Source organism: Rhinoraja longicauda, chromosome 32 (assembly GCF_053455715.1).
Source record: "Rhinoraja longicauda isolate Sanriku21f chromosome 32, sRhiLon1.1, whole genome shotgun sequence".
Lineage (NCBI taxonomy): Eukaryota > Metazoa > Chordata > Chondrichthyes > Rajiformes > Arhynchobatidae > Rhinoraja > Rhinoraja longicauda.
Genome location: NC_135984.1, coordinates 20,859,741 through 20,877,655, shown reverse-complemented (window position 1 = coordinate 20,877,655; position 17,915 = coordinate 20,859,741). Strand labels below are relative to the sequence as shown.

At 46.0% G+C, this 17,915-nt stretch overlaps 1 protein-coding gene across 1 annotated transcript in view; it reads left to right on the top strand.

Moving 5' to 3' along the window:
- Positions 1–335: 335 nt before the first annotated feature.
- LOC144608646 (uncharacterized) overlaps positions 336–17,915 on the top strand; it is a 53,084-nt gene continuing 35,504 nt past the window's right edge. The window contains exons 1-2 of the mRNA XM_078426624.1: positions 336–1,437; positions 5,382–5,452. Coding sequence (XP_078282750.1) covers positions 1,284–1,437; positions 5,382–5,452 — 225 coding nt within the window. The 5' untranslated portion in view covers positions 336–1,283. The remainder of the gene's footprint in view (positions 1,438–5,381; positions 5,453–17,915) is intronic.

Genomic DNA, 17,915 nt, shown 5'->3' with positions numbered 1-17,915 from the left:
TGATTGTGGGTCACATTACCAGAGCTGTGACAAGGTCTGAAGAAGGGTCTCGACCCAAAACGTCACCCATTCCTTCTCTCCAGAGATGCTGCCTGTTCCCGCCTCGTTACTCCAGCATCTCGCGTCTGTCTTCAGCGCAAGCGCCTGCTCCGTCCCGGCTCCCGCGTTCCTCCAGGTTTCGACCCTTGCGCGCTCCGTAGGTGAGTGAGCGAGCGAGTGCCCGGCCCGCCGTTTCCAGGCAACGATTCATCAACTTGGCAACGGAACGGCGAGCCCTAGCAACGGCGGGGCCTGGCAACGGCGGGGCCTGGCAACGTCGGGCGGGTCGAGGACAAACAGTGGGGAGCCGGGAGCGGCGGAGGGAGAGGCGGCTAGACCTGAGAAAGAGAGAGACCTGGGATAAAGGGAGAGATCGGAGAGGGAGAGAGACCTGGGAGAGAGAGAGAGAGAGAGATCTGGGAATAAGGATCTGGGAGAGAGGGAGAGATCTGGGAATAAGGGAGAGATCTGGGAATAAGGATCTGGGAGAGAGGGAGAGATCTGGGAATAAGGGAGAGATCTGGGAATAAGGGAGAGATCTGGGAATAAGGGAGAGATCTGGGAATAAGGGAGAGATCTGGGAGAGAGGGAGAGGTCTGGGAATAAGGGAGAGATCTGGGAATAAGGGAGAGATCTGGGAATAAGGATCTGGGAGAGAGGGAGAGATCTGGGAATAAGGGAGAGTTCTGGGAATAAGGGAGAGATCTGGGAATAAGGGAGAGGTCTGGGAGAAAGATTGAGAGATCTGGGAGAGAGAGACTGGGAGAGAGAGAGGGGCAGACCTGGGAGAGAGAGAGAGAGAGAGAGAGAGAGAGAGAGGGACCTGGAAGAGGGAGAGACGAGATAGGGAGAGATCTGGGACAGTGATATCTGGGACAGAGGGGCAGACCTGAGACAAGACAAGCATAAGGATAAGGATAAGGAAGGAAGAGGGAGAAACCTGGGACAGAGAAAAAGAGGCAACTGAGAAAGGGAGGAAGAAAACCTGGGCCAGAAAGAGGAGATTTTTGGGATAGAGAGGCAATTTTGGATTGAGAGAGGGAGAGGTCTGGTGTATTGGAAATTTACAGACTTGAAATAGGGAGACCTGCGACTGGGAGAGGAAGGATAACGCTTATTGATAGAGATTACATAGTTGGCCCAACAGGTTTCTGAGGAATAACAAGCTAATGCTAATATTCAGGTTCGCGTTCTAATTAGCAGAGGGTTGGATATTGTATATTGGTCTCAGAGCTTGTACCAGTATGTCAGTGCCATTTTCCAACACCACTCTCCGAATTCCCCGTGGCTTTGGGAACTTGTTGGAGGGACTGTCCAGAGAGGTGCTGAGGGATCAGCCAGGTGATGTCGTAGGGTTCGCTGCCGCCTATTTTGATGATCTGCTCAAAAAGAGAACGGGTAACTCCAATTATTCCTATACCTTAAACTCTCTGACCTACATTTTCTTCTAATCTAATTCAAAGATCTTTGCTGTTGCATCCTGATACCTTCACGTCCTGTGCCCTCTCTATGTTTGTGGCTTTGCATTTCACTAGTATTTCTTTCTGCTTCAACTCTAGCTGATTGCATATTCCACACTGCTGTTGCCTTCACCGTCTCACCCCTATGTTCGGGGATTTGCTCTTCGCAAACTCTCATCGTTCAAGTTCCGTGCCACAGGTTCTGGACTGCATGATCTCTTTCTAGGTTCTTGTTAAAAGACAGAGTGGAGTTTATTTTAATATCATGGAGCAAGGGATAAAATATGCTTCATGCCTTTCCCATTAAGTCTCATGGCAAGTCAAACTGAGGATGAATGAACACTTGCCCATGTTGAATACACATGGAAGAACCAGCAAAGGTATAAAAATCACAGCCTCTTGCTCTGGGCATGAGATTGAAATGTCCACAACCTAGAGTGCCTCAGTTTCACCAACGTTAATCGAGTTGGCTGAGCCCTGAAAATAATTACCAGACTGGGTCTGTGGCAGGTGATGAATTAACCAATGAGCGATGAACTCACTTGACCTCATCCTCATCATTCTATCAATTTAAGTTGTATCTTCCATGACAGTATTAGTGGAGGCTCATGGAACAAGAGGGAAAGATAGATCAGCCATGTTTGAATGGCGGAGAAGACTTAATGGGCCAAATGGCCTAATTCTGCTCCTTCAACATACTTGTTTACAAAAAAAGACACAAAGTGCTGGAGTAACTCAGCAGGTCAGGCAGTATCTCTGGAAAACACGGATGGGTGACGCTTGGGTCGGCAGCCTTCTTAGAAGTCCTTACAGAGACATTTTTATATACATACTGGTTAACAAAATCACTTATAATTTAATGTCCATTTCTACTTGTTTCTGACCTGAAGAGGCAATTAAGAATCAACTACTTTGTTGGGCCTGGATTTATTCACAAAATGCGGGAGTAACTCAGCGGGTCAGGCAGCATCTCAGGAGAGAAGGAATGGGTGACGTTTCGGGTCGAGACCCTTCTTCAGACTGATGTCAGGGAGGCGGGACAAAGGAAGGATATAGGTGGCGACAGGAAGATAGAGGGAGAACTGGGAAAGGGGTGGGGAAGAGAGGGACAGAGGAACTATCTAAAGTTGGAGAAATCAATGTTCATACTGCTGGGCTGCAAGCTGCCCAAGCGAAATATGAGGTGCTGTTCCTCCAATTTCCGGTGGGCCTCACTATGGCACTGGAGGAGGCCCATGACAGAATGGTCAGACTGGGAGTGGGAGGGGGAGTTGAAGTGCTCAACCACCGGGAGATCAGGCGTTCTGAGAGAAGGTGTTGAGCGAAACGATCGCCGAGCCTGCGTTTGGTTTCGCCGATGTAAAGAAGTTGACATCTAGAGCAGTGGATACAATAGATGAGGTTGGAGGAAGTGCAGGTGAACCTCTGTCTCACCTGGAAATACTGTTTGGGTCCTTGGATGGAGTTGAGGGGGGAGGTAAAGGGACAGGTGTTCCATCTCCCGCGGTTGCAGGGGCAAGTGCCCGGGGATGGGGTGGTTTGGGTGGGAAGGGATGAGTGGACCAGGGAGTTACGGAGGGAATGGTCTCTGCGGAATGCAGAAAGGGGATGGGAAGATGTGACCAGTGGTGGGGTCCCGTTGTAGGTGACGGAAATGTTGGCGGATGATTTGTTGGATACGCTGGCTGGTGGGGTGGAAGGCGAGAACGAGGGGGATTCTGTCCTTGTTGCGAGTGGGGGGAGGGGGAGCAAGAGCGGAGCTGCGGGATGTAGAAGAGACCCTAGTGAGAGCCTTATCTATAATGGAAGAGGGGAAGCCCCGTTTCCTGAAGAATGAGGACATCTCTGATGCCCTAGTGTGAAACACCTCATCCCGTGCGCAGATGCGGCGTAGACGGAGGAATTGGGAGTAGGGTATAGATTTTTTTGCAGGAGACAGGGTGGGAAGAAGTATAGTCCAGATAGCTGTGCGAGTCAGTGGGTTTATTGTAGATGTCAGTCACTAGTCTGTGTCCTGTGATGGAGTTGGTGAGGTCCAGAAACGGTAGGGAGATGTCGGAGATACTCCAAGTATATTTAAGAGCAGGATGGAAATTGGTAGTGAAGTGTATGAAGTCAGTGTGTTCGGCATGGGTACAAGAGGTAGCACCAATGCAGTCGTCGATGTAGCGGAGGTAGAGTTCGGGGATGGGGCCAGTGTACATCCGGAACAGGAATTGTTCGACATACCCAACAAAGAGGCAGGCATAGCTAGGGCCCATGCGAGTGTCCATAGCTACGCCTCTGGTTTGGAGGAAGTGGTAGGAGTCAAAGGAGTTGTTAACGGTAAGAATCAGCTCTGCTAGGCGGAGGAGAGTGTTAGTAGATGTGGATTGGCTGGTTCTACGGTCGAGGAAGAAACGGAGGGCTTCAAGACCATCCTTGTGGGGGATGGAAGTGGAGAGTGACTGGATATCCATGGTAAAGATGAGGGAGTGGGGGCCTGGAAACCGGAAGTTATCGAGGAGACGGAGAGCATGTGAGGTGTCTTGGATGTAGGTGGGGAAGGATTTGACCAGGGGGGATAGGATGGAGTCGAGGTAGGTGGAAATAAGTTCGGTGGGACATAAAACTCCAAAGACGTACAGGTATGTAGGTTAATTGGCTGGGTAAATGTAAAAATTGTCCCTAGTGGGTGTAGGATAGTGTTAATGTGCGGGGATCGCTGGGCGGCACGGACTTGGAGGGCCGAAAAGGCCTGTTTCCGGCTGTATATATATGATATGATGATATGATATCCTATCCATGTACCTTTCTAAATATAGCTTAAACGTTGTGATAGTTCCTGCCTCAACTACCTCCTCCGGCAGCATGTTTCATACATTCACCACCCTTTGTGTAAAAAGTTTCCACTCAATCTTTCCCCCCTCACCTTAAAATTATGTCCTCTGGTTCCCGATTCCCCTAGTCTGTACAAACGATTATGATCAATTACCCGATCTATTCCTCTTATGATTTTATACACCCCTATAACTTTAGTTTAGTTTAGTTTAGAGATACAGCGTGGAACAGGCCCTTCGGCCCACCGGGTCCACGTCGACTATAAACACTATCCTACACCCACTAGGGACAATTTTTACATTTACCAAGCCAATTGACCTACATACTGTACCTGTACATCTTTGGCGTGTGGGAGGAAACCGAAGTCCTCGGAGAAAATCCACATAGGTCACGGGGAGAGCGTACAAACTCCGTACAGACAAGCACCCATAGTCGGGAGCAAACCCAGGTCTCCGGCCCTGCATTCATGTTTGTTATTCCTGATACTAAATTGCTTTATTCCAGACATATATCAAAACTATGCAATCCCAGTTGTGAATGGTGGTTATTAACTGGATGAGCTGCTCATGTATGGATGAGGTAGCACAACTCCGCTCTGGTGCTGAAGGAGGAGGTTCCAAAAATATCCTTCTCTTCATCACGATAGGACCAGACAACCTCCTGACTATAATTCCAGAGATGTACTGGAGAATTAACAGCACCTCTAGTTAATCTGTTCTAACAGTGTTACAACACTGGTATCTAGCCAACAATGTGCAGTGTTTAGTCACAATGTTCAACTTGCATAATGCAACCATGTGATGCACAATTATTCATATATACATTGAGGAAGTTAAGTAAAATATTAATCTTCCAACACTTGCAATTTTATGCCTTGCTGCACTAAGATGAAAAGCCATACGATTAAAAAGTTAAGTATTTTGTAAGCAGAGAAAATAATGAAAGAATAAAAGTTGTTGCACTATTTTCAACTGAATGCACTCCTCGTATTTATTTCCATATTAATCTTCAGAATGTAATTCTCTTTTCTCTCCTCTCTCTAACACCTGCTCTTCAATGCAGCCTCTGGTATAGACCCTGCAGAATGGGCAGCACAATTAGAGGATCGTTTCTACAACAACCATATATTTAAGGTAAGTGCTTGCACTTTTTGACACTTTGGGAGATTGTGTTATATTTTTAAGTTCCCTAATAAGTGAAACTCAATTTAAGACATATTGGAAAACCATCAATGGCAATTAATCCTTATAGTGGTGTAGAAACTCCTTTTGCATCTTCTATTGCCAGACGGGTGAAACCTGTGGAGAAATTGATATACAATACTATAATACAAAGCCTTAATCATTGTCTTAAAAATTAGTGTGAGTTTGATCAGGTAGGCAGAGAAAATAGCTTTATTGCAAGAGAATCAATGGCCAAAGGTTTTAGGCCTTTCTACTTTTTGTCTGAAGGTTTACTCAAAGCCATCTGCAAATTGATTTAACCCTCTAACAATTATAATGCTGCAAGCATTATATTTATACAATCACATAAGTTGGGCTACTTGGTTGCTTGGATTATCTGAGAGTCAGATGGAAGTGGGTGAACAATCCAGATGTGGTCAAGTTGCAAAGGCCTCACTGTACCCTATGGATAGCTGTCCCTTTAGCAGTTGCCTGATATCACGTGGAATTAAACAAATTGGCATCTATTGTGCTGGAGAATGCTGGAGGAGAAGTGTTTCCAACACCAATTCCACATTGCAAATGAGCATTTTCGATTCAAAATCAACGCACGGATGCTGAATGTGCTCATGTGATGATGCTGTAAATTATATATTTTTTGATTCACCCATCTATTGAAAATAAATGTACTAATTGCAGACAAAAATATAAAGAATTTGAGTTTAAATTACCTTGTGGCAATAAAGGTATTTGTGCCTGTACAGTAATTGAATTTACTTTCTTGTCAGTCGTGTTTGTTCAATTTTATGTAATCCATTGCTGATACCTCAAAAATCGAAAACTATATTTGATTATTCTTTCATTTTGCTGCTATTTACCTCACATTTGTGTTTCATAATCCTTATTTTTGTAAAAATCTATGCAAAAATACTTGCCATTTTTTGGCTGCATTTAACAAAATGGAGAGGGTACAGAGGAGATTTACTAGAATGTTGCCTGGGTTCCAGCACTTAAGCTACAGAGAGAGGTTGAACAGGTTGGGTCTTTATTCTTTGGAGCGTAGAAGGTTGAGGGGGGACTTGATAGAGGTTGATAGAGGTTTTTTAAATTTTAAGAGGGACGGACAGAGTTGACGTGGGTAGGCTTTTCCCTTTGAGAGTGGGGAAGATTCCAACAAGGGGACATAGCTTCAGAATTGAGGGACAAAAGTTTAGGGGTAACATGAGGGGTAACTTCTTTACTCAGAGGGTGGTGGCTGTATGGAATGGGCTTCCGGTGGAAGTGGTGGAGGCAGGCTCGATTTTATTATTTAAGAGTAAATTGGATAGGTATATGGATAGGAGGGGATTAGAGGGTTATGGTCTGAGAGCAGGTAGATGGGACTAGGTCAGAGAGAGTGGTCGGCGTGGACTGGTAGGGCCGAACGGGCCTGTTTCCGTGCTGTAGTTGTTATATGGTTATATGGTTATAACAAGGATTAGTACCTCACTGACGTTTTGCCCAAATTGATGGGTTAACATCGATGCCTGTTTAGCACAGGAAATTTCATCATTTGACATAAACAGATGTGAAGATTCTCTTTCCGTCTCTTGAAAAGGATCCAGTGAGCACATGGGAACATGTATGGATTGCATGGCTATACTGTTGTATGCATTGAGACAAAAGAGACATTCAGGAGGATTCCACCCCCGACCTCCTCCAAGCGAAGAGTCATCTATAGCGTCTGTTTTCTGCAACACTAAAAGACCTCGATCCAAATGTGGATAGAAATAGAAGATCTCCGATAATGCGATGAATCAATGCCTTCCTGTGTTTTCCCACAGGCTTTCATCCAAACATACACATCAAAAGTATATTCAAAGCTTTTGAAATGCTCGCATTTGCACTGTTTTATGGCAACCAGGCATATATGCAGATTGCAGCTTACAATGGAATCTGAAATATTCACGGGCTTTTACTTGTAACATCCGCTTTTACCTGTTGTATGCAGGTTCACTTGGTTCATATTCATCATCTTGTATGTTCAATTCACAAACAACTCAATACCCTGCAGAGGGCGCCACATTCTAAAACAAACTAACCCAAATTAAGGAAGGGTCCAAAATAAAAAACAATGAAATATTTTGAATCAAATGTGGACATCCTTTCCTATGAGGGCATTAGAAAAACTGTGGAGAATAAACCCAGAGACTTCCTTGAGCATAGGGATAGGTTACTTTTTGTAGGAAAAAAAACTGCAGATGCTGGTTTAAATCGAAGGCAGACACAAAACGCTGGAGTAACTCAACAGGTCAGGCAGCATCTCGGGAGAGAAGGAATGGGTGACGTTTCGGAGTCGAGGTAGGTGGAAATAAGTCCCGCCTCCCTGACATTAGTCTGAAGAAGGGTCACGACCCGAAACGTCACCCATTCCTTCTCTCCTGAGATGCTGCCTGACCTGCTGAATTACTCCAGCGTTTTATGTCTACCATAGATTACTTTTTGTTGCCTTTTCCTGTAACCAGACAATATTATGCAGATACACATATACTTGTAATTATTTCACATACTGCATTGTACTTCACATGCACAATGCAGTCAACACTAGAAGGTTTTTATTAAATCACAAATTGCAACACATTTTTCTCTTGAGCTGACAAGACCAGCAGCATAGTATTCCCTAAGTGCAGTATTATGTGCAATTCCAGTCACCCCATTAGAGGAAGGATGTGGATAATAGGGTGCAGAAATGGGTTGTGAGAATGCTGTCTGGATTAGATGGTATTAGCTATAAGGAGAGGTTGGACAAACTTGGATTGTTTTCTCTGGAGTGTCAGAGATTGAGGGGAGACCTGATAAAGGTATATATATTTATGAGATGCAAAGATTTTTACACAGAGAGTGGTGGATGCCTGGAACACCTACTAGGGGTGATGGTGAAACAGATAATAATGGCGTTTAAGAGGCTTTTAGATATGCACGTAGTTATACAGGGGATAGAGGGGTTTGGATCATGCGTAAGCAGGGGAAATTAGTTTAAACTGGGGCATTATGTTCAGCACAGACATTGTGGGCAAAAGGACCTGTTCCTGTGTTCTGTTCTATGTTCTCCGTAAATCATCATCACACCATTCTCTGTCTCATACTCACCACTGATACAAAGTGTGCACAATACAGAGTGGCACTGAAGACTGAGTTACAGTTCGCAGAGAAGGACAAGCAAATGGTAGTACCAGAGGAAGAACAGCAATTTGCTGTCCGAATGTTCAATTGAGAATGATCAATGGTTAATCTGACATTTTCAACAGAGTGGTGAAATAGGATAGCCATAATTTGTCACTGTAATTCGACAGAGAAGTGGATGAAATTTTTGAACAGTACATCAGTTATCTGACATTGGGCAGCACATTTTTTGGTATTATAGATGATCCTTGTCTTATTCTGGATAGAGATGGATGTGTACAAGTTGTGGGTGGTAATGACCTGCCATTAACAATGCCAAATCCATTGCAGCATTTAGCCAAATCTTGCATTTTCCTGGGTGTGTAAAGGCAATGCTCTATTTCTAGCTAGCTGTGTCGAGACCTATGAATAGTCAGTGACTTTACAACAGGTAGAGGCACCCACGCTGATGCCTTCTATCAATGAGAGAAAAGATGCAGGCCAGAGTATATATATATAAAAAAAGAAAAAAAGTTAAGCCAAAATGAGGGTAAGTAGAAATGGCCAATAATACAAACCAAAATAAAGAGTTCTTTTTCTAAAGTTGAAGAATGTAGTATTGAGTGCAGCAGACTACATTGTGCCCAGATCCAAGACGATGTGTTCTTCCTCAGGTTTGTGTTGAACCTCATTGTAACAGTGTAAGAGGCCACAGGCAAGAAGGACAGACAGGGTCTTGAGCAAAGCACAAAGTGTTGGAGTAACTCAGCAGGAGGGAATGGACAGGTGCCGTTTCCCGGGTCAGGACCCTTCTGGAGTCCGGATAAGAATCTCAACCTGAAATGTCATTATCCAATCCTTCCACAGATGCCTTACAAGCGGAGTTCCTCCAGCACTTTGTGTTTTGCAAAAGATTCTGGCATCTGCAGTTCCTTGTATCTCCATGGTTGGGGTCTTTCCAGGTGATGCATTGATTCACTTGCACATCTTCCAATATCGTGTGCTGCATTCAGAATTCACAGTGGCTTCCTTTATGATAGAGAATCCAAAGACAGATTGGCACCTATGCTCAGTTTGCAGGAGTGACCCTGACCTTCTGCATCTTTAATTCACCACGCCATTCACACTCACACTTGTTGCACATATCCCACAGCCTAGCTATTGCGTCATATTACAGACTTGGAAGCTGAACCTGATCTTAACTGCCCCTTAATGTCCACATTAGGTCACCTGGTCTCCCCCTATCGGAGATATTTGGTGTGTTCTACCCTCCACCTCCTACCTTCGCTGTCTAAAACTATCTCTCTTTACCAGTTCAGGTGAAGGACCTTGGACCTGACACATCAACTGTTTCTCTTCCACAGAGGCTGCATGTTCTGCAAACAGTTTTCCACATGTCCTGTTTTTATTTCAGATTTCCAGCATCTGTAGGGTTTTTTTCTGACTTTCATTTAGATTAACTTCTGCAGTTGAGGTTATTTAACTGGAGTTTCTCACTTGATAACGACAAGCCTGTGATCTATCCAGTAATCATTTCACCTGTTTGAGAGCCAAATCTTGGCATACAAGTTCACTGGTAGCACAAAGGTGATGATGCATGCTTACTTGTCAGTGGGTGTTATATCTCATGTTAATTAAACCTCATACATGATTCCTAAGACAGGTATAACTATCAAATTTTTCTCACCACTTACCTTTAAGCAATCTTGCACCATTAACTGGAAGACTTGGTACTTTCAATGCCCACTATATTTGAACAAAATTTAACGGGAATGCAATGTAAAAAGCAAAAAGCACAGAATGCTGCCTTATTATGTCCTTATCAGCCTTAAATTTCTATTGAAACATTAAAATCAGGAAGAATTTCTGCAGTGTAAAGTCTCAGGCCTGAGAAGTCATTAATTAACATTAGGATCACAGCTTCTGGCGGGATGAGTGTTTGGAGCACGGTTACTCTCTCACACAACATTTTCTCCCTATAACATGGAATATTAAAATGCAGTTCTAGTCAAGCAGTGCACTGGCATTCTGCTGTTTGTATCATATTTATTTTGACTGCAATTATTTTTAATTATACTTTCATTCTCCACCAATTTCCTCATTATGTTTTCAATTTGATTACAAGATTTGGACGCTGAACGCCACTTAAGAACTGGAAATCTGCTTGATGTAAATCAGACTCGTAGTATTGTCAGATTTGAAATCCCATTTATTTTTCCCATCTGATCTCCCCAATCCAGACTGCAGTGCGCAGACTGAGCAGCAGAAATGTCACAATATAAAAGATTTCTGAAATGGAAATGAATGTCTAGACTTCTCTCCTCAATGTGGATCTCACTGTGTGCAGAATCATTGGCGTAAATTGCATCCTAACACTCTGTGTGCCAACATATGGTGTGTTGGGAAATATTACCCGTCTCATCCATGCACACCTGATGGAGCACTAAAGAACATAAAATATAACAGAATACATTATCATTGTCGATAAAGTTGGTTTGTTTTTTATTTAATTACTTTTTAATGTTAAATGTTAATGGCTTTCATTCCAAGATTGTTTGGAAATGTAAATTAATACTTCACAAACTCTTAAAGCGTACAACATCTTTTAATGATAGCACAGCGTATTACATACATCTTCAAGCACTGGCTACGTTCCTCTACTGAACTGTACCCAGGAAGGGAAGGCGTTATGATTGATGTTAACTAGGCGGGGTTAATGGTACTGAGGTAACTATGTTATTGGTTGCATATAAACCATCTACATCCTTCCCCCTAGAAAATTAAACAGATTGTTGTCACAACAACAGAATTAATAACAGAATTAAGCAAAATCGCCATAGCGCACAGGTGGCTTACTAATCCGGCCCGAGCGCGTACGAATGTCTCCCCCTCCCCCCGAAAGAGCAGAAGAAACCGGAGGACACGAGGCTGCAGGGAAACCAGGGAAGGGAGGTGCGGTGGTAGAACCGGGAGAGTGGGAACCGGCAACAGGGGACCCGCGCAGAGGGGAACCGGGCGCGCGATATGGGGACCGAGGCATACAAGGAACGCTGGCCGGGACGGCAGCCGGCTGCTGGTATGAGAGCGGCGGGGCATAGGGTCCCGGGGGCTGCGGCTTTGGCTCATTAACCGCAAGCAGGTGTTGTCGGCTTCTTCGGTAGATGGTGCCCTCATGGTCCACCAGGTACGAACGAGGTGAGTCGGCCACCCCAACCACGGTGGCCAGACGGGAGTGACCGCCGGCGGTCTGCAACCGAACAACCTGTCCAGGCAAAAGAGGATCGAGTGGTCTGCACGACCGATCGTGGGAACGCCGCTGGCTGTCATGCTTCTCTTGAATACGCCTCTGCACGGAGGCAGGCTCCAGCACCCGAGGTTGCAGCTGGCGCTGGGCAATCGGGATAGTAGATCTGGTATTCCTTGACATCAGACGCTGAGCAGGTGACCCCATGGCCGGATCCCTGGAAACATTCCTGAGGTTTAGGAGATCCAAGTACAAATCAGTGTTGGAAAGTCTCGCCTGTTCCATCAGATGCTTGGCGCTGCGGACGGCCCGTTCTGCAAGTCCGTTGCTCTGTGGGTACTCAGGGCTGCTGGTGAAATGCACAAAATTCCACTTGTCCGCAAAACTTTTGAATTCTCGGCTGGTAAACTGCCTGCCGTTGTCAGTCTGCAGCCTGACAGGGGACCCAAAAGTGGAGAAGTGTTTCCGCAGCTTTCGGATCACCATCTCCGACGTGAGGGATGTCAGTAAATCCACCTCGAACCAGTTTGAGTATGAGTCGACCAGGACAAGGTAGTGGTTACCACGCCACTCGAAGATGTCAGCAGCCAACGAGGACCAGGCCAAGGCAGGGGCAGGCTGTTGCAGCAGGGGCTGTCGCTGCTGGTGTGGAGCAAGACTGTTGCACGTGGAGCAGGCAGAAACTCGGTCTCGGATATATTTGGCCATTCCAGGCCAGTAGAATTGGCACTGAGCGTGGGCGAGTGTTGCATCGACCCCAGGGTGTCCGCTATGGGCTGCGCAATAGTAAGAGTCAAACAGGGAGGACGGGACCACAACTTTATGTCCCTTGACGATGACGCCATTCTGGAGCACCAATTCGTCGCGGACCAGGAAGAAAGGCTGTGTTTCAGATGGCGCAGCGGAGCGCTTTGTTGGCCACCCTGCTTTAATCACAGTGGCAAGCCGCTGCAAAACTGGATCGGCAGCGGTGTGCTCGGCCAACACCTGTAGCTGCTTGGTGGGAATGAAATTAACGCCCAGTACAAGCAAGTCCTCCGTTTCGTAGGGGTGGCGATCACAGGAGGTCCGCGGGGCGCGCGATAGGGTGTCCGCAATGTGCATCTCGGTGCCCTTCTTGTAGATGATGTCGAATTCGAAACGCTGGAGCTGTAGCATCATACGCTGCAGCCTGGCGGGGGCAGCGTGAATTGGCTTGTTTAGGATGGTCACCAGTGGCTGGTGGTCGGTTTCGACCGTAAATCTGCTGCCGAACAGGAAATCTCTGAACTTGGAGCAGGCGAACACCACCGCGAGCAGCTCTTTCTCGATCTGAGCGTACCGCTGCTCGGTGTCCGTCATGGTGCGGGAGGCATAGGAGACAGGATGTAACGATCCATCGACAGACTGAAGGCAAGCCGCACCCAGACCGAACTTGGAAGCGTCACAGGTGACGGTGATGGGGCGACTTACATCGAAGTACCGCAACGTCGGGGTGTCAATCAATTTCGACTTGAGGCAGTCAAAGGCCTGCTGGTGATGTTGGAGCCAGGCCCAGGCAATATCCTTTTTTGTCAATTGCCGCAGGGGAGCACTCAGCTCACTGAGGTTTTGTATAAACTTCCCCAGGTAGTTCACCATGCCTAAGAATCGTTGTAGACCTGGCACGTCGGTGGGGGCTGCCATCTCGGAGATGGCAGCTGCCTTCAAGGGGTCGGGTTTTAGTCCGTTAGAGGTGAAGACGTGTCCCACATACGTGACTTCTGGGACGCGGAACCGGCATTTCTTGGGATTCAGCTTCAGATTGACCTTCCGCGCCCGATCCAGGATGCTGCGGAGGTTCAGGTCGTGCTCCGCAATGTCTTTCCCATAAACCAGGATATCATCCACGATGATGGCACATGGCAGGCCCGAGAATATCTGCTCCATAGTTCGCTGGAACACCTCGCTAGCGGAATTAATGCCGAATGGCATTCGCAGGAACTTGAATCTGCCAAACGGTGTGGCGAAGGTCGTTAGGTCAGAAGACTCTTTGTCCAACGGGATCTGCCAAAACGAGTTCTTAGCGTCTAGGACCGAAAAGATGGTGGCCTGCCCGACCTGAGCCGCCACGTCCTCAACAGACCGCATGGGGTGGTGTGGTCGCCTGATTGCAAGGTTCAAGTCCTTCGGATTGATACACACACGTATTTCATTCTTGTCTTTCTTTATCGTGGCAACCATAGTGGAGACCCAAGCGGTGGGATCGCTAACCGCTTCTAGCACCCCCTTTTCGACCATGTTATTCAGCATCGCCTCGACCCTGTCTTTCATGGCGTGAGACACCCTGTGAGCTGCGCGGGCTACAGGTTGTACGTCTGGGTCAACGGAAATACGATATGTGAGTGGTAACTTTCCCAGGTCATCGTTGAACAGGTCCTGGTATTCCACAACAGGGTTGAACGACAGTTGCACTTTGTGGACCGTGCGGTCGAAGGACACCAGGCCAAGATCTTGGCACGCACGGTTGCCCAGCAGGGTTACACAGTCAGAGTTCAAAACATAGAAAACGAGGTTTCTCGTTGCCTTTTGCAGCACACAAGTTAAAGCAGCCCTCCCCACAGGCCTTAGAATTTCTCCACCATAGGCATGCAACGTAGCGTTGTCAACAACCAGGGGCTCATTATTCCTTATCTTATTGAAAAGATTTATTGACAATACGTTGACCTTCGCACCTGTATCCAGCTTTGCAAGGAAGGACACACCATTGACAGTCAGAGCTACAGAGGGATCAGAGCGTTGGGCGGTTGTGTGTAGGAGGGTAAACACATTCGAATCCTCAGGAGGATTAATTGGATCTGCCTCGTAGGAGTCGACCAGGCTGGGCTGTAAATCGTAACAGCCATCAGATTGCCTCAGCATGTTTAGACTGGGTCTGGAAATCTGTGCCTGTCTCCCACGGGAACGGATCGAGCGACAGGCCGCAGAGAAGTGGTTTAACTTTTTACAAAAGTTACAAAATTTGCCATAAGCAGGGCAGGTAGACAGTCTATGGTGCATGTAGTTACAGTTTGGGCACCTTTTTTGGGGCACTTCACCAGGACCTGGGTTGGCACGCGGCAGAAAAGCATTGTTTACCATCCGAGGCTGGGGTCTCCTACACCCAGCCAGGTTGATAGATTTATTGGCCGAGTCTCGGTGGTCATCTGGCAATACAACGACCTCAGACAATCTGCAGGCATGCATAGCTTTTTCCAACGTTAGATCCGGATCCCTTAGAAGCTCACATCGTAGCTTCTGGTCACGCATGCCAGTTACTAAAATGTCTCTAGTGAGCTGCTCCGTCATGTCACCAAAACGGCACCGCTGGGCGAGATAACGCAAATCAGCAATAAAACATTCAACAGGTTCATCCGGCAACTGTTTTCTTGTAAAGAACCGTGCCCTCTGCAGAATGCGGTTCGAGGGCAGGTCACAAATCTCCCTGAACTTACGTAGCAGGCAAGCGGGGTCACTGGCAGATTCTGCAGGGGTAATCTCCACGTTGTCGTCGCCCAGGACCGCTGGAGCATAGGTGAAAGTTCTGGCTCTCTTCATGGCATCAGGTCCGACAAGGTTGAGTAGGAGGGAGGCTTTAAGGGAGTCAGGATCAGCGCGATGTGCGACGTTGACAAAGTGGGTGAAATCAAACTCAAACGTGTCCCAGCGCTCAGAAATGTCAGCATCAAAGACAAGCTGCGCGGGCTTTCTGCAAGAGGACGCCATGGTCAGAGAGATTAAGCACAAAAAAGGCACAAATCAAAAAAAAGAAATAAAACCCGACAGACAGGAGACGCAAGTGTCTTCCACTTCCGACACCATGTAAATTAATACTTCACAAACTCTTAAAGCGTACAACATCTTTTAATGATAGCACAGCGTATTACATACATCTTCAAGCACTGGCTACGTTCCTCTACTGAACTGTACCCAGGAAGGGAAGGCGTTATGATTGATGTTAACTAGGCGGGGTTAATGGTACTGAGGTAACTATGTTATTGGTTGCATATAAACCATCTACAGGAAAGATAACATTAAAATAACTGAAAGTAGACAGTATAAGTTAAGAGTTATAATGAAATCCTGTATTGGTGAGGGACTTATTCATTGCCTAGCTCACATGAGTAAGAATAATCAACTTATACATTTCACAGCTAAGTAATATAATCTAATGATCTGATGGTACAGCAAATGCAATAAAAATAAGAAATTGGGAGCAATTCTCTGGCACAGCTGGTAGAGCTGCTGCCTCACAATGCCAGGGACTCGGGTTCAATCCTGACCTCAGGTGCTGACTTGTGTGGAGTTTGCAAGTTCTGCTGGTGACCCTCTGGGTTTCCTCCGGGTGCTCCTGTTTCTACCCACATCCCAAAGACGTGCGGGGTTGTAGGTAAATTGCCGTTAGAATGTAGGATGTGGATGTGAAAGTGGGATAACATAGAACTAATGTGAAATGGCAGGGCCAGTTGGGAAGGTGATCAAGCAGATGTAGAGGCTTTTTGGCTTTTAAATAAGAGCACCAAGTTACTAAACTGATAAACTCTTAAAAATCTTTGGTTTGGTCTTAGCTGCACACAATTCTGGGTGTCAACCCTTAAGAAAGATTCAAGACCCTAAAGGTACAGGAGGTTTAGCAAGGTAGTGTCTGCCTAGGGAGGGGCTTACATGGAGATGTTGAAATGCTGGTATTGTTCTCCTTCAGTTAGAGTTATTTGAGAAAGTCTGAATAGAATTACTCAATTATGAGGATATTTCGTAGAGCAATTAGGAAAAACTGTTTTCAACTGGTATGTAGTTTGCTAATGCAGATAGACAAAAAAAATAAAGGGAAAATGGAGACATATTTCTTCACAGGGAAGTTGTGGCATTGTAGAAAGGAGTACCTGAAAATGTGCTGGAATCATGTCCCATGGGAACTTACGAAAGGCACATGGACTCAATTGAAGAGAACTATTGTCTGTAAAGGTCTTGCAGCTAGCTGGAAGTGATGACAGCGTACACAGATTTCTGATGCATGTCAGGAGAACTTAGCGGGTGATGAGTAGAGTGCTCAAGGCGAAGAAATCAGAAAGCGGTCCAGACATATGGTGAAGCAGTAGTGTGAACAGCCAACACTCAATGTGAATAAGAAGAATCAAGCACAAAGCTATTGGTGTGGACCCATGAGTAGCTAAAAGTCCTTGTGTGTATTCATAGACAATAAAAACATTTCCTCCAGCTTTGTCAATAACCTCCCGCAGTGGTCAATAGAAAATAGCCCGATCGCTTACCGGTAAATAAGTAACTGGTAACTTCTTTCAGTTATGGCTGAAATCTAACCTTTAAATGTCTCAGCTCACACACACAGCCACACACCCATTGCTTCACATTCACTTCTTACTATTTGCAGATATTGCCATCCAGTCAACCATGCCAGCCAAATGGCATATTCTGTAACATATTTCCCTCTCTCGCTGTAATATATTCACCACCAGCAGCACTAAACTAACAAGAGACAGGGATGACCTAATTACTGAAACCCCTGGAGATGAGAGTTCCAGGGATTCCTGCAGCAGTTCTCACAGACGAGTTAAACCGTTACTTTGGATCTGTCTTCACTGAGGAAGATACACACAATCTCCCAAATGTTCTAGGGGCCGGAGAACCTAGGGTGATGGAGGAACTGAAGGAAATCCACATTAGGCAGGAAATGGTTTTGGGTAGACTGATGGGACTGAAGGCTGATAAATCCCCAGGGCCTGATGGTCTGCATCCCAGGGTACTTAAGGAGGTGGCTCTAGAAATAGTGGAAGCATTGGAGATCATTTTTCAATGTTCTATAGATTCAGGATCAGTTCCTGTGGATTGGAGGATAGCAAATGTTATCCCACTTTTTAAGAAAGGAGGGAGAGAGAAAACGGGTAATTATAGACCAGTTAGTCTGACATCAGTGGTGGGGAAGATGATGGAGTCAATTATAAAAGGCGAAATTGCTGAGCATTTGGATAGCAGTAACGGGATCATTCCGAGTCAGCATAGATTTACGAAGGGGAAATCATGCTTGACAAATCT